The sequence below is a fragment of the Podarcis gaigeae genome (assembly GCF_964106915.1).
Source record: "Podarcis gaigeae genome assembly, chromosome: 5".
NCBI lineage: Eukaryota > Metazoa > Chordata > Lepidosauria > Squamata > Lacertidae > Podarcis > Podarcis gaigeae.
Window position 1 is genome coordinate 95,331,799 of NC_139681.1, and position 18,141 is coordinate 95,349,939.

Here is an 18,141-nt window from a genome sequence, read left to right on the forward strand (position 1 = left end):
GCACAGCAGTCCTTTGAAAGGCTAAAGAGGGCATTCGCTTCGGAAGAGCAGCTCTTACACGTGGATCTGCAGAAGCCTATGAGGCTGGAGACAGGCGCGTCAGACAGAGCGGTTGGGGCCGTACTGCTCCAGCCGGGAAATGAGTCCGAGTGGAGGCCGTGCGCTTTTTTCTCAAGGAAGCTGAACCAGTCAGAACAGAACTACACGGTGTATGACCGGGAACTGCTTGCAATTCATGAAGCTTTTCGACGCTGGAGACATTTTCTAATAGGGGCGCAGCACAAGATCCAGGTGTGCACGGACCATAAGAACCTGGAATATTGGAGGACTGTACAGGTCCTCAACCAGAGACAGGTGCGATGGGCACAGGAGTTTTCCAAGTTCTTTTTTGAAATTTGGTACGTGCCGGGGAAGGAAAACGTCAGAGCAGACGCCCTCTCCAGGAAACCGGAGTACTTGGAGGGAGAGGGAGCGCCGGAAGTAAGACATGTGATACCCGAGGACCGATGGGTGTGTGGGGGAGTGGTGGTAGAGAGACGAGAACTAGCCGGGTTGATGAGGAATGACAAGTACGCCCAAACAAAAATCAGGGAGATCAGAGACGCAGAAGGAAATCCAGGGGGTTTTGAGGAAAAGGAAGGGGCACTGTACTATAGGGGAGCATTATACATACCAGAAGGGGACTTGAGGAGAAGAGTACTCAAACAACTACATGACAACCCCACGGCGGGGCATTTTGGTCAACACAAAACCATGTTGCTTGTCACCAGGCAGTTCTGGTGGCCAAGGGTGAGGGAAGATGTGCGGGAATACGTACGGGGGTGCGAACGCTGCCAGCGGGCAAAAGGGGAGAAGGCAGCACCCGCGAGGTTACTGGAACCCTTACCCACCCCAGAAAGACCATGGGAGGTGGTATCCATAGATTATATGACCGATTTGCCCAAGTCCAGGGGGAAAACAGCAGTCATGGTGGTAGTTGACTTGTTGACCAAAATGTGCCATTTCATTGCTTGTTCGCATGCAGTGACGGCAGAGGAAACAGCTAGGCTGTTTGTAGATCACGTCTTCAGGTTGCATGGCGCCCCCTTGAGGGTTTTGTCCGACCGAGGAAGGCAATTTACTTCCAGATTCTGGAGGAAGCTCATGAGCCTGCTGGACGTCGAGGTGAGCTTCTCGACGGCCCGACACCCGGAGACCAACGGACAAGCAGAAAGAGCTAATAGCATACTCCAACAGTACCTACGCTGCTACGTCAACGAAAGGGAGAATGATTGGGTGGAAAAACTAGCGCTGGCCGAATTTGCATACAATAACGCGGAACATGTGTCCACGGGGATGAGCCTGTTCATGGCCAATTACGGGTGTCACCCCAGGGCCTTCCCAGGGGAGGGGGAGGGGAGATGGAGTGTGCCGGCGGCCGAGCAATGTGTGGAAGAAATGGAGGCTTTACACCAACAACTTAAGGTTAACCTGGAGAGGGTGAAGGAAGCGTACAAGAGGCAGGCAGACAAGCACCACAGAGAAGGGGAGACAATAAGGGTTGGGGACCGGGTGTGGTTGTCAAGCCAAGGGCTACCGTTCAAAGGGGGTTGTAAGAAATTACGGCCAAGGTGACTGGGACCTTTCGAGGTAACACAACAGGTGAATCCTGTGGCCTTTAGACTCAACTTGCCCACCATGAAACTGCACCCGGTGTTCCACAGGTCCTTACTCTCACCGTACTGGGAAGGGAGGGAATTTCCGGGGCGAGAAAGAGAGATCCCCATGCACCCACGGGTGGAGGAAAGGGAACTCAGGGGTCAAGCTGCAGAAATTCTCGATTCAAGGTGGAGAGGGAGACGGGTGGATTATTTGGTGGCTTGGGAGGGGGAGCCTGAGTCGGAAAACATTTGGGTTCCGGCAGAAGAGATCAGGGATGAGTAACTGCAGGAGGAGTTTCATCGCAGGTTCCCAAGGAAGCCGAAACCACTAGGGAGGTTCTGGGAGGAGCAATTTGGAACCACGGATGATGAAGAAGAGTTTATGGGATTGGATTTCCGGCCTCCAAAGAGGAGGAAGGGGGTATCAAAGGGAGAGGAATCCGACTGGGGAGATTGGGCAGTGGAAAGAGACAGCAGCAGGTGGAGAGCAGTGTTTGAATCATCTGAGGAAGGGGATAGCTCCTTCCAGGGATTCCCCGCATCCCCGTCCAAGGAACGGGCGGGGGGAAGGGAGGGCCCTGGAGGGGAGGTGGATGTCAGGGAACTGCTATCGGAGCCAAGAGGAGAGGTAGGGCTCCCCAATGATGCCGGAGAGGGGACCAGCAAGGAGAGAGGGAGAGCCTCCGCTGGGGAAGGAAATCAAGGTGACACCAGGAAGAAAGGGGAGGCTGAAAGCACTTCGGAGGGAAGGCTCCAAGACTCTTCCAGTGAGATCAGCGGGGAGAGCACGGGACCTCCACTTGGGACGCCTACTCTGTGCAGAAAGCTTCCGCGCAGAGAAGCTAGGAGGAGACTTGGAGTCAAGGAATTTTTATGTTGGAAAAAGTTCAGGAAACACCCACTGACGGATTCTGCCAGTGACTGAGACAGCCGGGTTTTAAGGGCTGTCAAGCCAGGGAAAGGTTTAGCCATACAACCAGCGTGGAGCAGTTTGTGGCTTACGCACAAGCAACCCCAACTCCCATTACAGTATGCACCAAATGGAAGTAAAACAGAATTTTATAAAGATTTAGAAGAAAAACTTTTTGAATTTGTGGATCAGAAAATTATAATAATGGGTGATATGAATGGAGTGGTTTCAATGGAAATGGATAGGTTGAGGCCAAGAGAAAAATCGGAGGAAAGAAAACTACCTAAGACTTTTTTTTCCCAATGATTGAGAACTGTAATTTGGTAGATGTTTGGAGATTAAGACACCCATTAGAAAAACAATTTACTTATTTCTCAGAACCAAATCAATCAATGTCAAGAACAGATTATGTGTGGATATCCAGCGAGTTAACACCAAGAGTGACAAAAATAGAAATACAACCAAAAATACTTTCGGATCATAATGCAATAAAATGTGAAATAAAAGAAATGGAGGAAAAAACCTTTCGATGGAGATTAAATGAGAACCTATTGGATGATCAAAAAAAATAAATGAGAAAGCACAGAAAAACTTAACTGATTACTTTGTGAATAATTGTAACAAAGGAACAGAAATGAGTGTAGTATGGGATGCTAGCAAAGCAGTAATGCGAGGGTTTTTTATATAGTAGAACACTATCAGAAATAAATTTAGAGAAAACGGGGGAAAGAAATATTAAAACAAATAATGGAAAATGAGAAGAAAATAGTTAAAAACCCAAATAATGTGAAAATGAGAATATTAAAATACTGCAAAGTCAATTTGCAATGATAATAAATCGAGAAGTAGGGTGGGCGCTAGGGGCGCTTTGGAAGATGGCCGACAATACCATCTCTCCGGCTCACACGAGGTAATTAAGAAGAAGAGTTTGGATTTGATATCCCACCTTTCACTCCCTTTAAGGAGTCTCAAAGCGGCTAACATTTTCCTTTCCCTTCCTCCCCCACAACAAACACTCTGTGAGGTGAGTGGGGCTGAGAGACTTCACAGAAGTGTGACTGGCCCAAGGTCACCCAGCAGCTGCATGTAGAGGAGCGGGGAAGCGAACCCGGTTCCCCAGATTACGAGACTACCGCTGTTAACCACTACACCACACTGGCTAATGATGGGAGTAAATTAGCCTCCCAAATTTTCCCAGGAGATGGGAAAATGCTGCCTCATCCGCGGTTGCCAATAAATCACCCCCAAGTTCGAATGATGGACGGGGTGGGGGCACTGGACGGAAAGCCCTCGAGTGAGTGTTTGGATCTCCTGGACCCTACTTCTAATGGCAATCCTGGTTGCATTGCTCAAGATAAACAATTGGAGAAGAGTAAATGCACATGTTTCGAGCGAAGGAAAGGCTGTACTGATTGCTAATTAAATCAACCACTGAGAAGCTGAGTGACGGGTTGGACTGAATAGAAGACTACATCAAAGAATCACAGCTATGTCGGTATGTCGGTATGTTGAAATGGATCGGAAGGGGGGACTTTTCTCTTTTTCAATATGATTTACCTAACAACCCCCCCCCCCAAGAAGAACCGCCACATGATTGATAGCAAGTGAGATGGGAAAATAAACTGTGTGGAAACAAAATTATTAACCGAAGACTTTGTTTTGCGGAAGATCTGGAAAGGAAACAAAAGGCTTTTGGTGTGACGCAGTTCTAATTGGGAACCGCCATTATGAGACAGACTTGGTTGCAAGATTTACAGTCAAAGAGGGAGAGGTGCTACGGTTTTGTTATCATATCTGAATTCCACGGCTGAATTGGCAACAACTCCCCTGGAAAGGCTGATTTATGGAGCAACTGGTCTAGGAAAGTTAATGAGCAGACACTTGGACTGTATTTTATGGGAACTGTCGAAATCGCGCCTGCTGTTTGAATAGGACTTTTGGATCAGCGTGAAAACCCACACAGGACTATAATAATGTTTGCTTCAACTCGCTTGTGGAGATAGAGGTTATTAAGAAGAAAAATGATAACAACAAGAAGATTGGCAGACGGGGTTTGTAAAGGATAACAACAAAGAGATGGAAAGATGGGACTTGTGAACATCAAAGCAGCAGAAATATGAGATGATTGGATGCTTTCTGAGCTTGAAGCATGGGTACCCCCCAAAAAAAATTAAAATTCTGCTAAATTATGTATTGGTATAATTTAGAATTAATGTGATATGATTGGTTTGTTAATTGGAAATTTAATAAAAATTATTTTTTTAAAAAAAGATAATAAATCGAGAAGTAGACTGGAATAGTAAAAGAATGCTGCAAAAGAACTTTGAATATGCTAATAAATCTGGAAAGTGGTTGGCATGGCTGACAGATTTAAAAGAGAAAGGAACACAATACAATTAAGAAGATCACAGTGGAAGGAAAAGAAATAGATAATCCGAAAGAAATTAGAAAAGGATTTGTGGATTTCTATAGACACTTATATAAAAGAGATGGAAAAAATGTTTAAAAAAATATTATTGACAGAAAGGAGTGCAAAAAAAATTCAGACAGAAAAGAAAGACAAACTGAATGACCTAATTGAAACAGAGGAAATTAAAGCTGCTATAAAAGAATTGAAAAGTGGAAAGACACTGGGACCGGATGGATTTACAGCAAAATATTATAAAGAAATGAAACACGCCCTACTTGTGCCGCTGAAAGAGGTTATGAATAATATACTAAGAAAGGGAGAATTACCAGAAATGTGGAAGGAAGCATATATTACATTTATACCAAAACAAGATTCAGATTTAACACAAGTAAAGAACTATAGGCCGATTTCACTGTTAAATAACGACTATAAATTATTCGCAAGTATGCTAGCAAATAGTTTGAAAAAAATATTGAATGAGACTATTGATAAGTACCAAGCAGGTTTTTTACCTGGTAGACAGATGAAAGATAACATAAGAAATATAGTTAATATAATTGAATATCTGACTGCCAGAAATGAAAAGCAAGCGATGTTAATTTTTGTGGATGCAGAAAAGGCCTTTGATAATATATCCTGGGAAGGGTATCTTTTTATATGCGACGGCGGCAGCAAGAGTTTTGATCGCAGCAAAATGGAAGAGTAATGAAATCCCCTCTATACAAGATTGGATCCAAAAGCTGACAGAATATGCCAAATTAGATGGTTTATCAGAAAAAATAAAGAATAAATCAAAACAGGAATTTGTTTCTAAATGGGAGGTTTTCAAAGAATATCTGAAAAATAAATATAGTAGTTTAAATTCTGTTGCAGCATTCGAGGAACTTCAGTAATAGTTGCTAGGTAGATAGAAGAAATTAGATTTATTGAGAATAAGTTTATGAAAAAAATGTGTATTGGTAATAAGTAATATGAATTTGAAATATGGAATAGACAGGAAGTTGTGTCTTTAGTGTTAAGACCAATAGATGTTTTATTGTTTGCCAAGAAAATTATGTGTCTATGGTTATTTTTGTCATTTGTGTGTAATTTGGTATTTGTGTTTGTGTGTGTGTGTGTGTGTGTTTTCCTTGTTGTATAAATAAATAAATAAATGGGGGGGGAGATAATATATCCTGGGAATTTATGTTAAAGAATTTAGAATTAATGGACACTGGTCAATTCTTTCTAAAAGGAATAAAAGCCATAGAGAACAGAGAGCAAAATTGATTGTAAACAATATAGTAACAGAAAGTATTGAAATTACTAAAGGTACAAGACAAGAGTGTCCATTATCACCATTATTATTCATATCGGTACTGGAAGTCTTTTTTAAGGTAAATAAGGAGAAATGAAAAAATAAAGGGAATTTCAGTCAGTTGAAATGAGTATAAAGTGAAAGCCTTTGCCGATGACTTGGTATTAACAATTGAAGAGCCAGTTACAAGTGTGAAAAATACTAGAGGAGATAGAACAGTTTGGGCAAGTGGCAGGCTTTAAATTGAACAAAAAGAAAACTAAAATGATAGTTTAAAATATGAAACGGGAACTGGTGGAAGGGTTGCAACAACAAATAGGTATAGAAGCAGTTAAAAGAGTTAAATATTTGGGAATTTGGTTAACCTCCAAAAATATTGATCTATTTCAAAATAATTATACACAGGGAAGGATGAAATTGTCATTTTGGGGAAGGATTTCGGCTATTAAAATGAATGTGCTACCAAAGATGTTATTTTTGTTTCAGACAATTTCAATAATCAAAGGGGCAACAATTTTTAAAGATTGACAAAATTTCAAGATATATCTAGCAGGGAAAAAGCCGAGAATACAGTATAAGTTGTTAACAAATGTTAAAGAAAGAGGAGGCTTCACTCTGCCAGATCTGAAATTGTATTATGAAGCATCTTGCCTCTGTTGGTTAAAGGAATGGATGTTATTAGAAAATACAGAACTGTTAGATTTGGAAGGTTATGATAACAGATTTGGATGGCATGCATATCTATGGTATAATAAAACAAAAGTCCATAAAGGATTTGGAAGCCATATATTTCGAAGATCTTTAATAGAAATATGGGATAGGTACAAAAACTTACTGGAACGTAAAACACCACATGGGTTATCTCTATTAGAAGCAATGAAAAAAAGATCAATATGAGTGGGAAATGGATAACTTATGGGAAATTAATACAAAAAGAAGGAAGTAAATGGAAGATGAAACCATATGAGGAAATCAAAGAATACGTGAATGATTGGCTGCACTACCGTCAGGTCAATGAAATGTTTAGACAGGATTTTGAAGAAAAAGGATTTGATGAAAATAAATCAAAGTTTGAACTAGAGATATTAAGTAATAACTGTAAAAAAAATTCTAAAATGTATAAATTGCTGCTTGAATGGCATTTGAAGGATGAGGAGGTAAAGTCAGTTATGATTCATTGGGCCAAAGATTTTGGGTATAATATACTGCTGAGTGATTGGGAAAAACTATGGAAAGAAGGTTTAAAATTTACTGCATGCAATACTTTAAAAGAAAATGTGATGAAAATGATGTATAGATGGCATATTACACCCGTTAAATTAGCTAAAATGTATAAAGTTAGCAATAAATGTTGGAAATGTCAAGAAAAAGAAGGAACATTTTATCACAAGTGGTGGGAATGTAAAAAAGTTAAAAGCTTCTGGGAAATGATATATAATGAGATGAAAAAAATGTTGAAATATACATTTATAAAGAAACCAGAAGCATTTTTACTGGGCATTGTAGGAAGTGATATAAATAGAAAAGAATGTAAGCTGTTTTTATATGCAATTACGGCAGCAAGAATATTATTGGCACAAAAATGGAAGCCAGAAGAATTACTGACGAAAGAAGAATGGAGGATGAAATTAATTAATGGACTATGCAGAACTAGATAAATTAACAGGAAGGATTCGAAATCTGCGGGACCAGAAATTCACAGAAGACTGGTGTAAATTTACAGAGTATTTGAAAAGTAATTGTGATGATCAGACTACGTTTGTAGGTTTGCAAGAAGTTTTGTGAGGTGAATTATTGGAACTATTGCAAAAATGGATAAAGGGGAGCATGGTTAGTTAAGATAATTAAAGGCAATATGAATTTAAGAAGTGCATAAGAAGTGGTTAAAACGGTGGATCATCAGAGGTGCTGATGGAAGTCCAAAAAAAGATTGTATAAGTGGTGAAGTTTTGTGGTATGTATTATAATTTATATGTTAAAGTTAATAAAAATTATTATTTTAAAAAAGGGAGATTTTGGTTGGCAGGTGTCAGGGAACTGACATCGGAGCCAGAAGTGGAGGCAGGGCTCCCAAGCGATGCCGGAGAAGGGCCAAGCAGGGAGAGAGGGAACTCATCGGCTGGGGAAGGAAATCAGCATAACACCAGGGATAAAGGGGGGGGCGGATGGGGAAATGAGAGAGGGGGCTCCAGGACTCTTCGCTGGAGACCAGCGGGGAGAGCACAGGTCCTCCGCTACCCAGACCCACCCTGCGCAGAAGACTTCCATGCAGGGAAAGTAGGCGTAGACTTGGCGTCAAAGAACTTCTTTGCTGGAAGAAGTTCAAGAAATGCCCACTGATGGATTCTGCTAGCGACTGAACAGCCACGAAGTGAAGGGCTGTCCAGCCAGGAAAGGTTTAACCAGGCTACCTAGCCAGGAGTGGCGGCAACTTACGCACGAGCAACCCCATATAACCATTACAGCAATCCGTCAGTCCCTGACGTTGCTTGTGCACAGCGACAGGCAGGCAGAACCATGAGCCAAACCGGAGGAGCAGGCGCCACGGAGGAAGCAGCTGGAGTGCAAAATCTGGTGGAGAGGAACCGAGATTTGGAACAGCATGTGGCTCTGCTGACGGCACGGCTAGACGAAAGGCGGACTCAGGATGCACAGGTCAGACCCACCCCTGTCTCAAGGAAGGTACCGGGACTGGTACACAAGTTTGGGGGGAAGCCCCAGGACTATAACGTGTTCCAAACGGAAATAGAGTACGCTTTGGAACTGCAGCGTAATGACTTTGCTGATGATGGGGAAAGGGTAGCCTATATTGTCGGGCATCTAAAGGATGGAGCCCGGGAATGGATCAGGCCCCTAATGGCGACGCAAAATGCTGCCTTGAAGGACCTTAGGAAATTTTTTGGTGCGATGGATGCAATGTATTCCAGTGAAGTGGAGCAAAATGTGACTCGATGGGAATTGATGGGGTGCAAGCAGGGGAGCCAATCAGTTAGAGACTACTGGTCGCGTTTTGCGATGCTGATCCACCGGCTCGGGTGGGATCTGGACTCTGAGCCCATTCAAATGTTGTTTGAGGAGGGGTTGTCCCCAACGGTGAAGGACGAGCTTTCCCGCGAGCCCTGCCCGCAGTCGATGGATCAGCTGACCAAGGCTGTGCTTGCGATTGGAGTACGACAGGAAGCGCGGGCTCAGGAGAAGCGCGAAGGGAGAGGGAACGTTGCCATGACTACCGCATTCCTGAAATGCTGAGGCAGCCTTCCCAGCCGGCTGAGCCAATGGAAATAGATGGCGCACGAGAGACAGGTTTCAAACCCCAGTGAAGGTCGCAAGAAGGAGGGAAAGGGTTGGAAAACCACCAAGAAGTGTTTCCTCTGCCAACATTTTGGAATTCCCCCTTTCCTCCCAAAATATAGTTCAACCCCCAACAAGCTCTGAGGGAAGGTGGCCCAGACCCTGCTGATAAAGTTTGCTGACCCCTGCATTATAGAGAAAGAAAAGGGGGGTCATCTCATGTGTTACTCCCCATGGCTCCAACATCATGAGGGAGCCTGTCATAATAGCATCTGGTCACGTCCAGGGCCACAGGCTTCCTGGCTCCACCCACGCTTTGCCATAGTGTAATTCCCTTCCTGAGAAAATTATTTTGTTCACCTTTGCTCATTTATGTGGGCTGTAGATGACTTGTTCTGAAGGCCATTGTTCCATTTCTAGCCTGTCTTTCCTCCAAAGAGTCCCAACTTGTGGACCTAGTTTCATTACTCTCTCTTTTATATTCATGGTAAGAAATTGATTAGGCTGTAAAATAGCCCTTATCTCAGGTTAGATTTAAACTTCATCTCACTTCTCCAACATTTTTTCCTCTCTTATAATGGAATCCAGAATGCTGAGTGGGAAATGTAAGGCCCCTGGGAGACTTCTCTGAATCAGCAGGAATGAAAATGACTACTCACAGCATGAACAAAGCTTCCTATAAATTTTAGGGAGAAATCCATGGCTTTTATCAGCTTCTGGAACTGTTCATCCTCAAGAGCAAACCGGTGCCCAAAAGCCACAGCACATATCACGTTGGAGACTGAATTAGTGATGGGCAAGGAGGGGTCAAGTGGTTGTCCTGCAAAATAAAGTCATACTAATGTGAGTTCAGCTGCTCCTGTTCATACTGAGAGTGGGATTTCATGGTGGCCAAGAGAAACTGCTGGGATCTCCATTAGGAACCAAGAAAACATATCACATTCCTTTCTAAAATGGACAGAGGTAGTACACAAATATATCTTCATACGCCAGCTCAGCACCATCACCCCTCATCACATACCATTTGAACGTGCAAAAACCTCAACGAGCTCATGGGCCTCCTCTGCTATTTGGTGCTCCATGCCTTTCTTCCCCAGTCCCAGCTTCCGCAGAGTAACTACACCAAAGCGTCTCTGTTGCCTCCAGGTGTGACCATTTGAAAATATATTACCTATGGAAAATCAGTGAGAAATTCTTCCTTACAGAAATTAATGTTACAATTAAGTTACCAGCCAAGAAGAAACTTTGTTTACTGAAGTTCATGCCCTTGAATGTGCAAGCTATTCAGTATCTCTCAGGCAAACAATTACAAAATGATGCAGAGTCTGCCTCAGTGTATTTTGCGGGTATCTCAGCAGAAAGAGCGGAGAGTTCAACATCTTCATCCAGCACTGAGAGCCAGGACAGTCAATGCATTGCAACTGCAACAGGAAACAAACTTCTACCTGCAGTTCAGTCTAACCACAGTGTAGTACAATTCTGGCTTCCATAAAGCACTTGTTAGAGTAGACTAATGGAAATTAATAGACCCACATTAGCCATGCCCATTAATTTCAGTGGGTCTTCTCTGATAAGAACTGGCACTGCATAGAACCCCTATGTTCTGTTCAGTACAACATTAATAGAAAACCTTTGTTCTCTTTTTCCAGACAGCCACTTAAATGTTTTCTTCGGGGAAAGTACCAGCAGAAATTCTCATTCTTCACTACTTACCTTTTCCTTTTGTTATAGCCATAAGGAAAGGAGTCTGTGGTCGGTCTTCAAATTCTTCAGAGTGGTCAATGAGCGCTTCTTTCACTGCTTGGAATCCAGACAGTATTATGAAGGGTTGATCTCCTGCCCAAAGGGTGTAAATTTTTCCATATTGTTTTGCCATCTATCATTTGGGTCAAAAGAGAGAAGAAGAATGCTATGTTCAGCTAGTTATTTCAACTTAATATATGAGCTTCAGCCTTCCTCACCTCTTAAGCATCTCACTATACTCTCTTCTCTTGCCAGCATCTACTTTTCTTTCGTTCGTTCCTTCCTTCATTCCAACCTATTTGTTTTACTCCCTCCTGCATGGTATCAGAGCGGCAGAGAAGCACTTCATAGTCTCCAGCCATCTGGTGACAGGCAACTAGATGAGCCAACCATTGCGAGAGGCTTCTTCATCATCACCATAAAAACATTTTGGGAAGGGATGTGGAAACTGGAGCCCACCAGATAGTGTTGGACTGCAACTCCCATCATCCCTCACCATTGGCCATGCTGGTTGGGACGGATGGGCATTGTAGTCTGGAGGGCATTGAGTTCGTATAAGCTTGGCTAGAGCACTGGGTCAGGTTTATGACCCACCGGGGGTCACAACAGCAAAGGTGCAGCAAGGTCAGGTGGTACCTGGTGCAGAATTTCTTTTGTCATCCCCGCACATTGAAATTTTTGGAGAAGCCTTTTTTTTTTTTTTTTTTAATAAAATTTTTATTAAGGTTTTTTACAGAATAGAGTACAAAGACAATAAACAACCTTACTTTTATCTCAACAGAGTTTCATAACTTCTTTGGACTTCCTCGCATCTCCCACTGCCATTTTCATCATCATAAATTTTTTCCAAGCAATTTATCATCTAGTTTGCAAATTTTATAACCGCTTATTTAAATATAGTCCTCTGAAAATTTGTTTCTCTTAGTCTCGCTTTACATCCCATTCCAATCCGATTTTGTGATGGCCAATTATTTATGATCAAACATCCTACTTAACTTTCCACCAAATCACAATATTTTTGTAAATAAGTCTTAAATTTCCTCCAATCTTCTTCAACCCTCTCTTCTCCCAGGTCTCGAATTCTGCCAGTCATCTCTGCCAGTTGCATATAGTCCATCAGCTGCATCTGCCATTCTTCCAGCGTGGGTAGATCTTGAGTTTTCCACTTCTTAGCGATAAGTATCCTTGCTGCTGCTGTTGCGTACAAAAAGAATGTTCGATCCTTCTTTGGCACCATCTGGCCGACAATGCCCAAGAGGAAGGCCTCTGGTTTCTTAAGGAAGGTATACTTAAATACCTTTTTCAGCTCATTATATATCATTTCCCAGAAGGCCTTCACCCTGGGACAAGTCCACCAGAGGTGAAAGAATGTTCCTTCATTTTCCTTACATTTCCAACATTTATTGTCTGGCACATGGCATATTTTGGCAAGTTTAACTGGGGTCATGTACCACCTATATATCATTTTCATTACATTTTCCTTCAGAGCATTACATGCCGTGAAGTTCATCCCCGTGGTCCACAACCTTTCCCAATCCTCAAACATAATATTATGCCCAATATCCTGTGCCCACTTTATCATGGCCGACTTAACCATTTCATCTTGTGTATTCCATTTCAACAGCAAGTTATACATTCTTGAGAGTACTTTAGTCTTAGGTTCTAACAATTCTGTTTCCAACTTCGATTTCTCCACCTGGAATCCTAACTTTTTATCATTTTTAAAAATTTCTTGGATCTGAGCGTAGTGTAACCAGTCTCGCACTTTGTCTTTCATTTTTTCCAAACTCTGCAATTTCCAATTATTGCCCTCTTTCTCTATTATTTCCCAATATTTCGGCCATTTGGCCTCCATATTGGGTCTTTTTCGGGCCTTGGCCTCCAGAGGTGATAGCCATCTTGGAGTTTTATTTTCCAATAGGTCTTTGTATTTTGTCCAGACATTAAACACTGCTTTCCTGACAATATGATTCTTAAAGGCCTTATTGATCTTAACTTTATCATACCATAAGTATGCATGCCAACCAAATGCATTGTTAAAACCTTCTAAATCTAAGACATCAGTGTCTTCTAGAAGTAGCCAGTCTTTTAGCCAGCAGAAAGCTGCGGCTTCATAGTACAGCCTTAAGTCTGGCAGGGCAAAGCCCCCTCTTTCTTTCGCATCAGTTAGTATCTTGAACTTAATTCTGGGCTTTTTGCCCTGCCAGACAAATTTAGAAATATCTCTCTGCCACTTCCGGAAACACTCCGTTTTGTCTACAATCTGCAATGTTTGAAACAAAAACAACATCTTTGGCAATACATTCATCTTGATAGCAGCAATTCGGCCTAACAAAGAGAGCTTCAAATTTGTCCAGCTGTCCAAGTCTCTCTTAATTTCAGACCAACATTTATCATAATTATCCTTAAAGAGACATAAATTTTTTGCTGTTATATTTACCCCTAGGTACTTCACCCTTTTTACCAAATTTAATTCTGTTTCTCTCTGAAACCGTTCCAACTCTGTATCTGTCAAGTTTTTTCCCAACACCTTAGTTTTCTGTTTATTTAGTTTGAAACCCGCCACCCGACCAAAGTCCTGAATCAATTGTAACACTCTTTTTGTGCTAGATTCTGGCTCTTGCAATGTCAAGACAAGGTCATCTGCAAAAGCTTTAAGTTTATATTGTTTCGCTCCGATCTGAATCCCTTGCACCAACCGGTCCCCTCTAATCAAGTTCAAGAGCACCTCCAGGACAGAAATAAACAGCAAGGGGGAAATCGGGCAGCCTTGTCGTGTCCCTTTTTCAATCTTAAACTCTTCTGTAACCACATTGTTAACTATCAGTTTTGCCTTTTGTTCTGAGTAAATCGCATCAATCCCATTTTCAATCTCTTCTCTTGCCAGCATCTACTTTTCTTTCGTTCGTTCCTTCCTTCATTCCAACCTATTTGTTTTACTCCCTCCTGCATGGTATCAGAGCGGCAGAGAAGCACTTCATAGTCTCCAGCCATCTGGTGACAGGCAACTAGATGAGCCAACCATTGCGAGAGGCTTCTTCATCATCACCATAAAAACATTTTGGGAAGGGATGTGGAAACTGGAGCCCACCAGATAGTGTTGGACTGCAACTCCCATCATCCCTCACCATTGGCCATGCTGGTTGGGACGGATGGGCATTGTAGTCTGGAGGGCATTGAGTTCGTATAAGCTTGGCTAGAGCACTGGGTCAGGTTTATGACCCACCGGGGGTCACAACAGCAAAGGTGCAGCAAGGTCAGGTGGTACCTGGTGCAGAATTTCTTCTTGTAGTCTGGAGGGCATTGAGTTCGTATAAGCTTGGCTAGAGCACTGGGTCAGGTTTATGACCCACCGGGGGTCACAACAGCAAAGGTGCAGCAAGGTCAGGTGGTACCTGGTGCAGAATTTCTTTTGTCATCCCCGCACATTGAAATTTTTGGAGAAGCCTTTTTTTAGGCAGGGTAGTCCAAAGTTGTTGAGCCACCATACAAATATGTGGTAAGGAATTAAGAAGATGGAATTAAGTGGTAAGGAATTAAGAAATACCTGTCTGAGTAATTTGGCTTATAAATGTATTTAACAAACAAACAACCAAATTAAATATTGTCTCGTGTCTTCCCTGGTTACATATGAGTTACTAAATCCCATGGCTTTCCTGGGAATAGATAATGATCTCCTGCTACACTGCCAAGTGAACTTGGTATCCATCCATCTGTTGGAAGAGGAGAAGTGCATAGCATTCTGGGCCATGTTGCATCACACATGGGAAGAGTGGGAGGACAAGCTCCAGAGTATATTGCAATAAACTATTTCATTAGCTCAGCTGCTTGGTTTGTGTGGTGTCTTTCAGATTTAAGCGTTCTTCATCCTGCAGATACACACAAAACACATAATAATAATATAGAAACTAATATAAAAGGACAAGAATCTGATTAATAATGAAAAGCACAAAAACATATAAAGTAGGAGAATTACAGCATGGGGAGCTAGGTGAAATCAGGAAAATACACATGCCAAAATGTTGTTTCATTTTCTTTATGAGAAGTGTTGACTAGTAAGACAGCCACTTAAATGTTTTCTTCGGGGAAAGTACCAGCAGAAATTCTCATTCTTCGCTACTTACCTTTTCCTTTTGCTATAGTCATAAGGAAAGGAGTCTGTAGTCGGTCTTCAAATTCTTCAGAGTGGTCAATGAGCGCTTCTTTCACTGCTTGGAATCCAGACAGTATTATGAAGGGTTGATATCCTGCCCAAAGGGTGTAAATGTTTCCATATTGCTTTGCCATCTACCATTTGGGTCAAAAGAGAGAACAGGAATGCTATGTTCAGATAGTTATTTCAACCTAATATGTGAACTTCAGCCTTCCTCACTCTTAAGCATCTCGCTATATTTTCCTCTCTTGCCAGCATCTCCTTTTCTTTCGTTAGATCCTTCCTTCATTCCAACCCATTTGTTTTACTCCCTCCTGCTTGTTTTTTCCCTGCGTGGGATCAGAGCAGCAGAGAGGCACTTCATAGTCTCCAGCCATCTGGTGACAGGCAAGTAGATGAGCCAGCCATTGCCAGAGGTTTCTTCATCATCACCATAAAAACATGTTGTGCAAGGATGTGGAAACTGGAGCCCACCAGATACTGTTGGACTGCAACTCCCATCATCCCTGACCATTGGCCATGCTGGTTGGGGCATTGAAATTTTTGGGGAAGGTTACCCAAAGTTTTTGAGCTTTTTTTAGGCCAGGTAGTCCAAAGTTGTTGAACCACCATACAAATATGTGGTAAGGAATTAAGAAGGGGATGGAATTAAGTGGTAAGGAATTAAGCAATACCTGTCTGAATAATTTGGCTTACAAATGTATTAAACGAACAAACAAATTAAATATTGTCTCGTGTCTTCCCTGGCTACATACGAGCTACAAAAGTCCCATGGCTTTCCTGGGAATAGATAATGATATCCTGCTACACTGCCAAGTGAACTTGGTGTCCATTCATCTGTTGGAAGAGGAGAAGTGCATAGCATTCTGGGCCATGTTGCATCACACATGGGAAGAGTGGGAGGACAAGCTCCAGAGTATATTGCAATAAACTATTTCATCAGCTGTGTGGTGTCTTTCAGATTTAAGCATCCTTCATCCTGCAGATACAAACAATTTTTTGCATTTTCTTTATGAGAAGTGTTGACTAGTAAGTGGTAGCAGGATCAGCCTGTGCATCCTTCCTGTCCCAGTGCCATTAGTCTCACAGCTGCAGCTGGTGCTTTCAAATGACTCTCTGATGCTGATTTCACAGACCTGGCCTTTTGCTCTTGCTGGGAGTAGTACCTGGAGATTAGCATTTACTGCAGAGATGCAATTTGCTGTATTAGTCTTTGCATTGCTTTTTTAAAAAAGTGTTTGTATTTCCAATGAAAAAGATGAAGACTTTTCCAGGCTTAACCTCTTGAATAGCATATGCAGGTCTGTATCTGTTGAAGTGTTGCCATGAATGAATGCAGAGTGATCTTTGTGCTCACTCTTTTTAAAATGCAATTTCTTATGTGTCTGTGGTCAGCGCTGTGGGGTTGTTTTTTTAATATAATGTTCATATACACCAGGAGTGATAGCTCTAGAAGATTTGAAAGAATGGAGGTAAACATTTTTCATGTTAATTCTCTGGTTGGTTATAAACATACGCCAAGGAAGCACATAACATGTAACAGTATACACTGTGCCGTATGAAGAGGGGGGGAGAGGGGGCAGGTTGCCCTGGGTGCCACCCTGGGAGGGTGTCAAGATGGGCCACTGCCTCCCCCCAGCTGGGGATCGGCGAAGGGCACACAAGCAGTCAGTATGGGCGCCACTTGCGGCATCCATATGAGCTGCCGCTCGAGCACGGTGTCCATATGGGCTGCCGTGCATGCGTAGTCTGATAGGGCTGCCGGGCTGTTCACTCCACCCCTTGGTGTACCACCCCAGGTGATGAAGAGGGTTCCTCCACCACTGAGTATACAACAACTTACCTTTTCAATTGTGATACAGAAAAAATAGAGGTGGCTGGTTTTTGCTTCCCAACTCCTGGGGGGGGGGGGCGTGGTGCGCTAGCCAGGTGAGAGAGGCAGGGAGCATAACGCCCCCTGCGTGACGCTGGAATCGTGTCCTGCCCACAACACCTCCCCTCCAGACGGAGGAGAGGCCTTGCTATAGGAGAGGAATTCCTTCAGGAACTTCCCTTGACTGCTGTCTGCCTACGTGTTCTCAGGCAAGGGGAATTAAGGCGGTAGAGGAAATACTGAGAATCTTTTGGAGAGCCAAGATGACTTTTAGATTGCTCTCCTGTACTATTTTAGACATGTTGTCAGGACTGCCTCTAGGTCCCAGCTCACAGAGGACCAACGCCCGGTTGATGTAATGTACAAAAGTCTTTATTGAAGTTTAGTTTCCATTTCAAACCCCAGAGCGCGCAGCCCTACGTCTTGACTCTAGATCGGCGAAGTCCCCTCTGAGTCACTATCCCTTCCGCACCAGTTCAAGATCCTAGCCCGGCTCCACCTCCTGCGCTGTTCCTTCCTCCTCTGGGTCCTTCTGCTCCCTGGGGTTTCCTCCTTCCTGGACTCTTCTGACGCTGACCCCCCTGAGTCTTGCCCTTCCTTCCGGCGGGCTTTAGGACCTGGCTCCCTATCCGGGCTCCCTGCTGTGCCGCTCGCCTGTACATTTGAACTTGGCGCGCGCGCCCAGCCGGTAACCTTCCTCCTGACCATTTCCCCGCTCTCCGATGTGGGCGTGGTCAAACCTGACTCATCTCCTCTCGCTGGTGGTGAGAACACTGGTCCCGATTCCTGGGACTCCCCCTCCCTACTGCGCTCTGGTGGGGAAG

The 18,141-nt window shown here is 43.1% G+C and overlaps 1 protein-coding gene and 1 long non-coding RNA gene across 5 annotated transcripts in view; one reads left to right on the forward strand and one right to left on the reverse strand.

The window, feature by feature from the left end:
• The window catches only part of LOC310844916 (cytochrome P450 2J2-like), a 37,874-nt gene that overhangs the window by 18,718 nt on the left and 1,015 nt on the right, over positions 1-18,141 (reverse strand). Inside the window, exons 1-4 of one of the 4 annotated variants that reach the window (XM_083739664.1) lie at positions 16,119-16,405; positions 15,416-15,578; positions 10,570-10,719; positions 10,208-10,368 (exon numbers count right to left, since the gene is read on the reverse strand). In XM_083739664.1, coding sequence (XP_083595790.1) covers positions 10,208-10,368; positions 10,570-10,719; positions 15,416-15,578 — 474 coding nt within the window. In that variant the 5' untranslated portion in view covers positions 16,119-16,405. Of the gene's footprint in view, positions 1-10,207; positions 10,369-10,569; positions 10,720-11,261; positions 11,587-15,415; positions 15,579-16,118; positions 16,406-18,141 lie in introns of those variants that run through there. The other 3 variants (XM_083739662.1, XM_083739663.1, XM_083739665.1) reach the window with 3 other exon arrangements.
• The window catches only part of LOC310845136, a 60,449-nt gene that overhangs the window by 9,200 nt on the left and 33,108 nt on the right, over positions 1-18,141 (forward strand). The window lies entirely within an intron of this gene.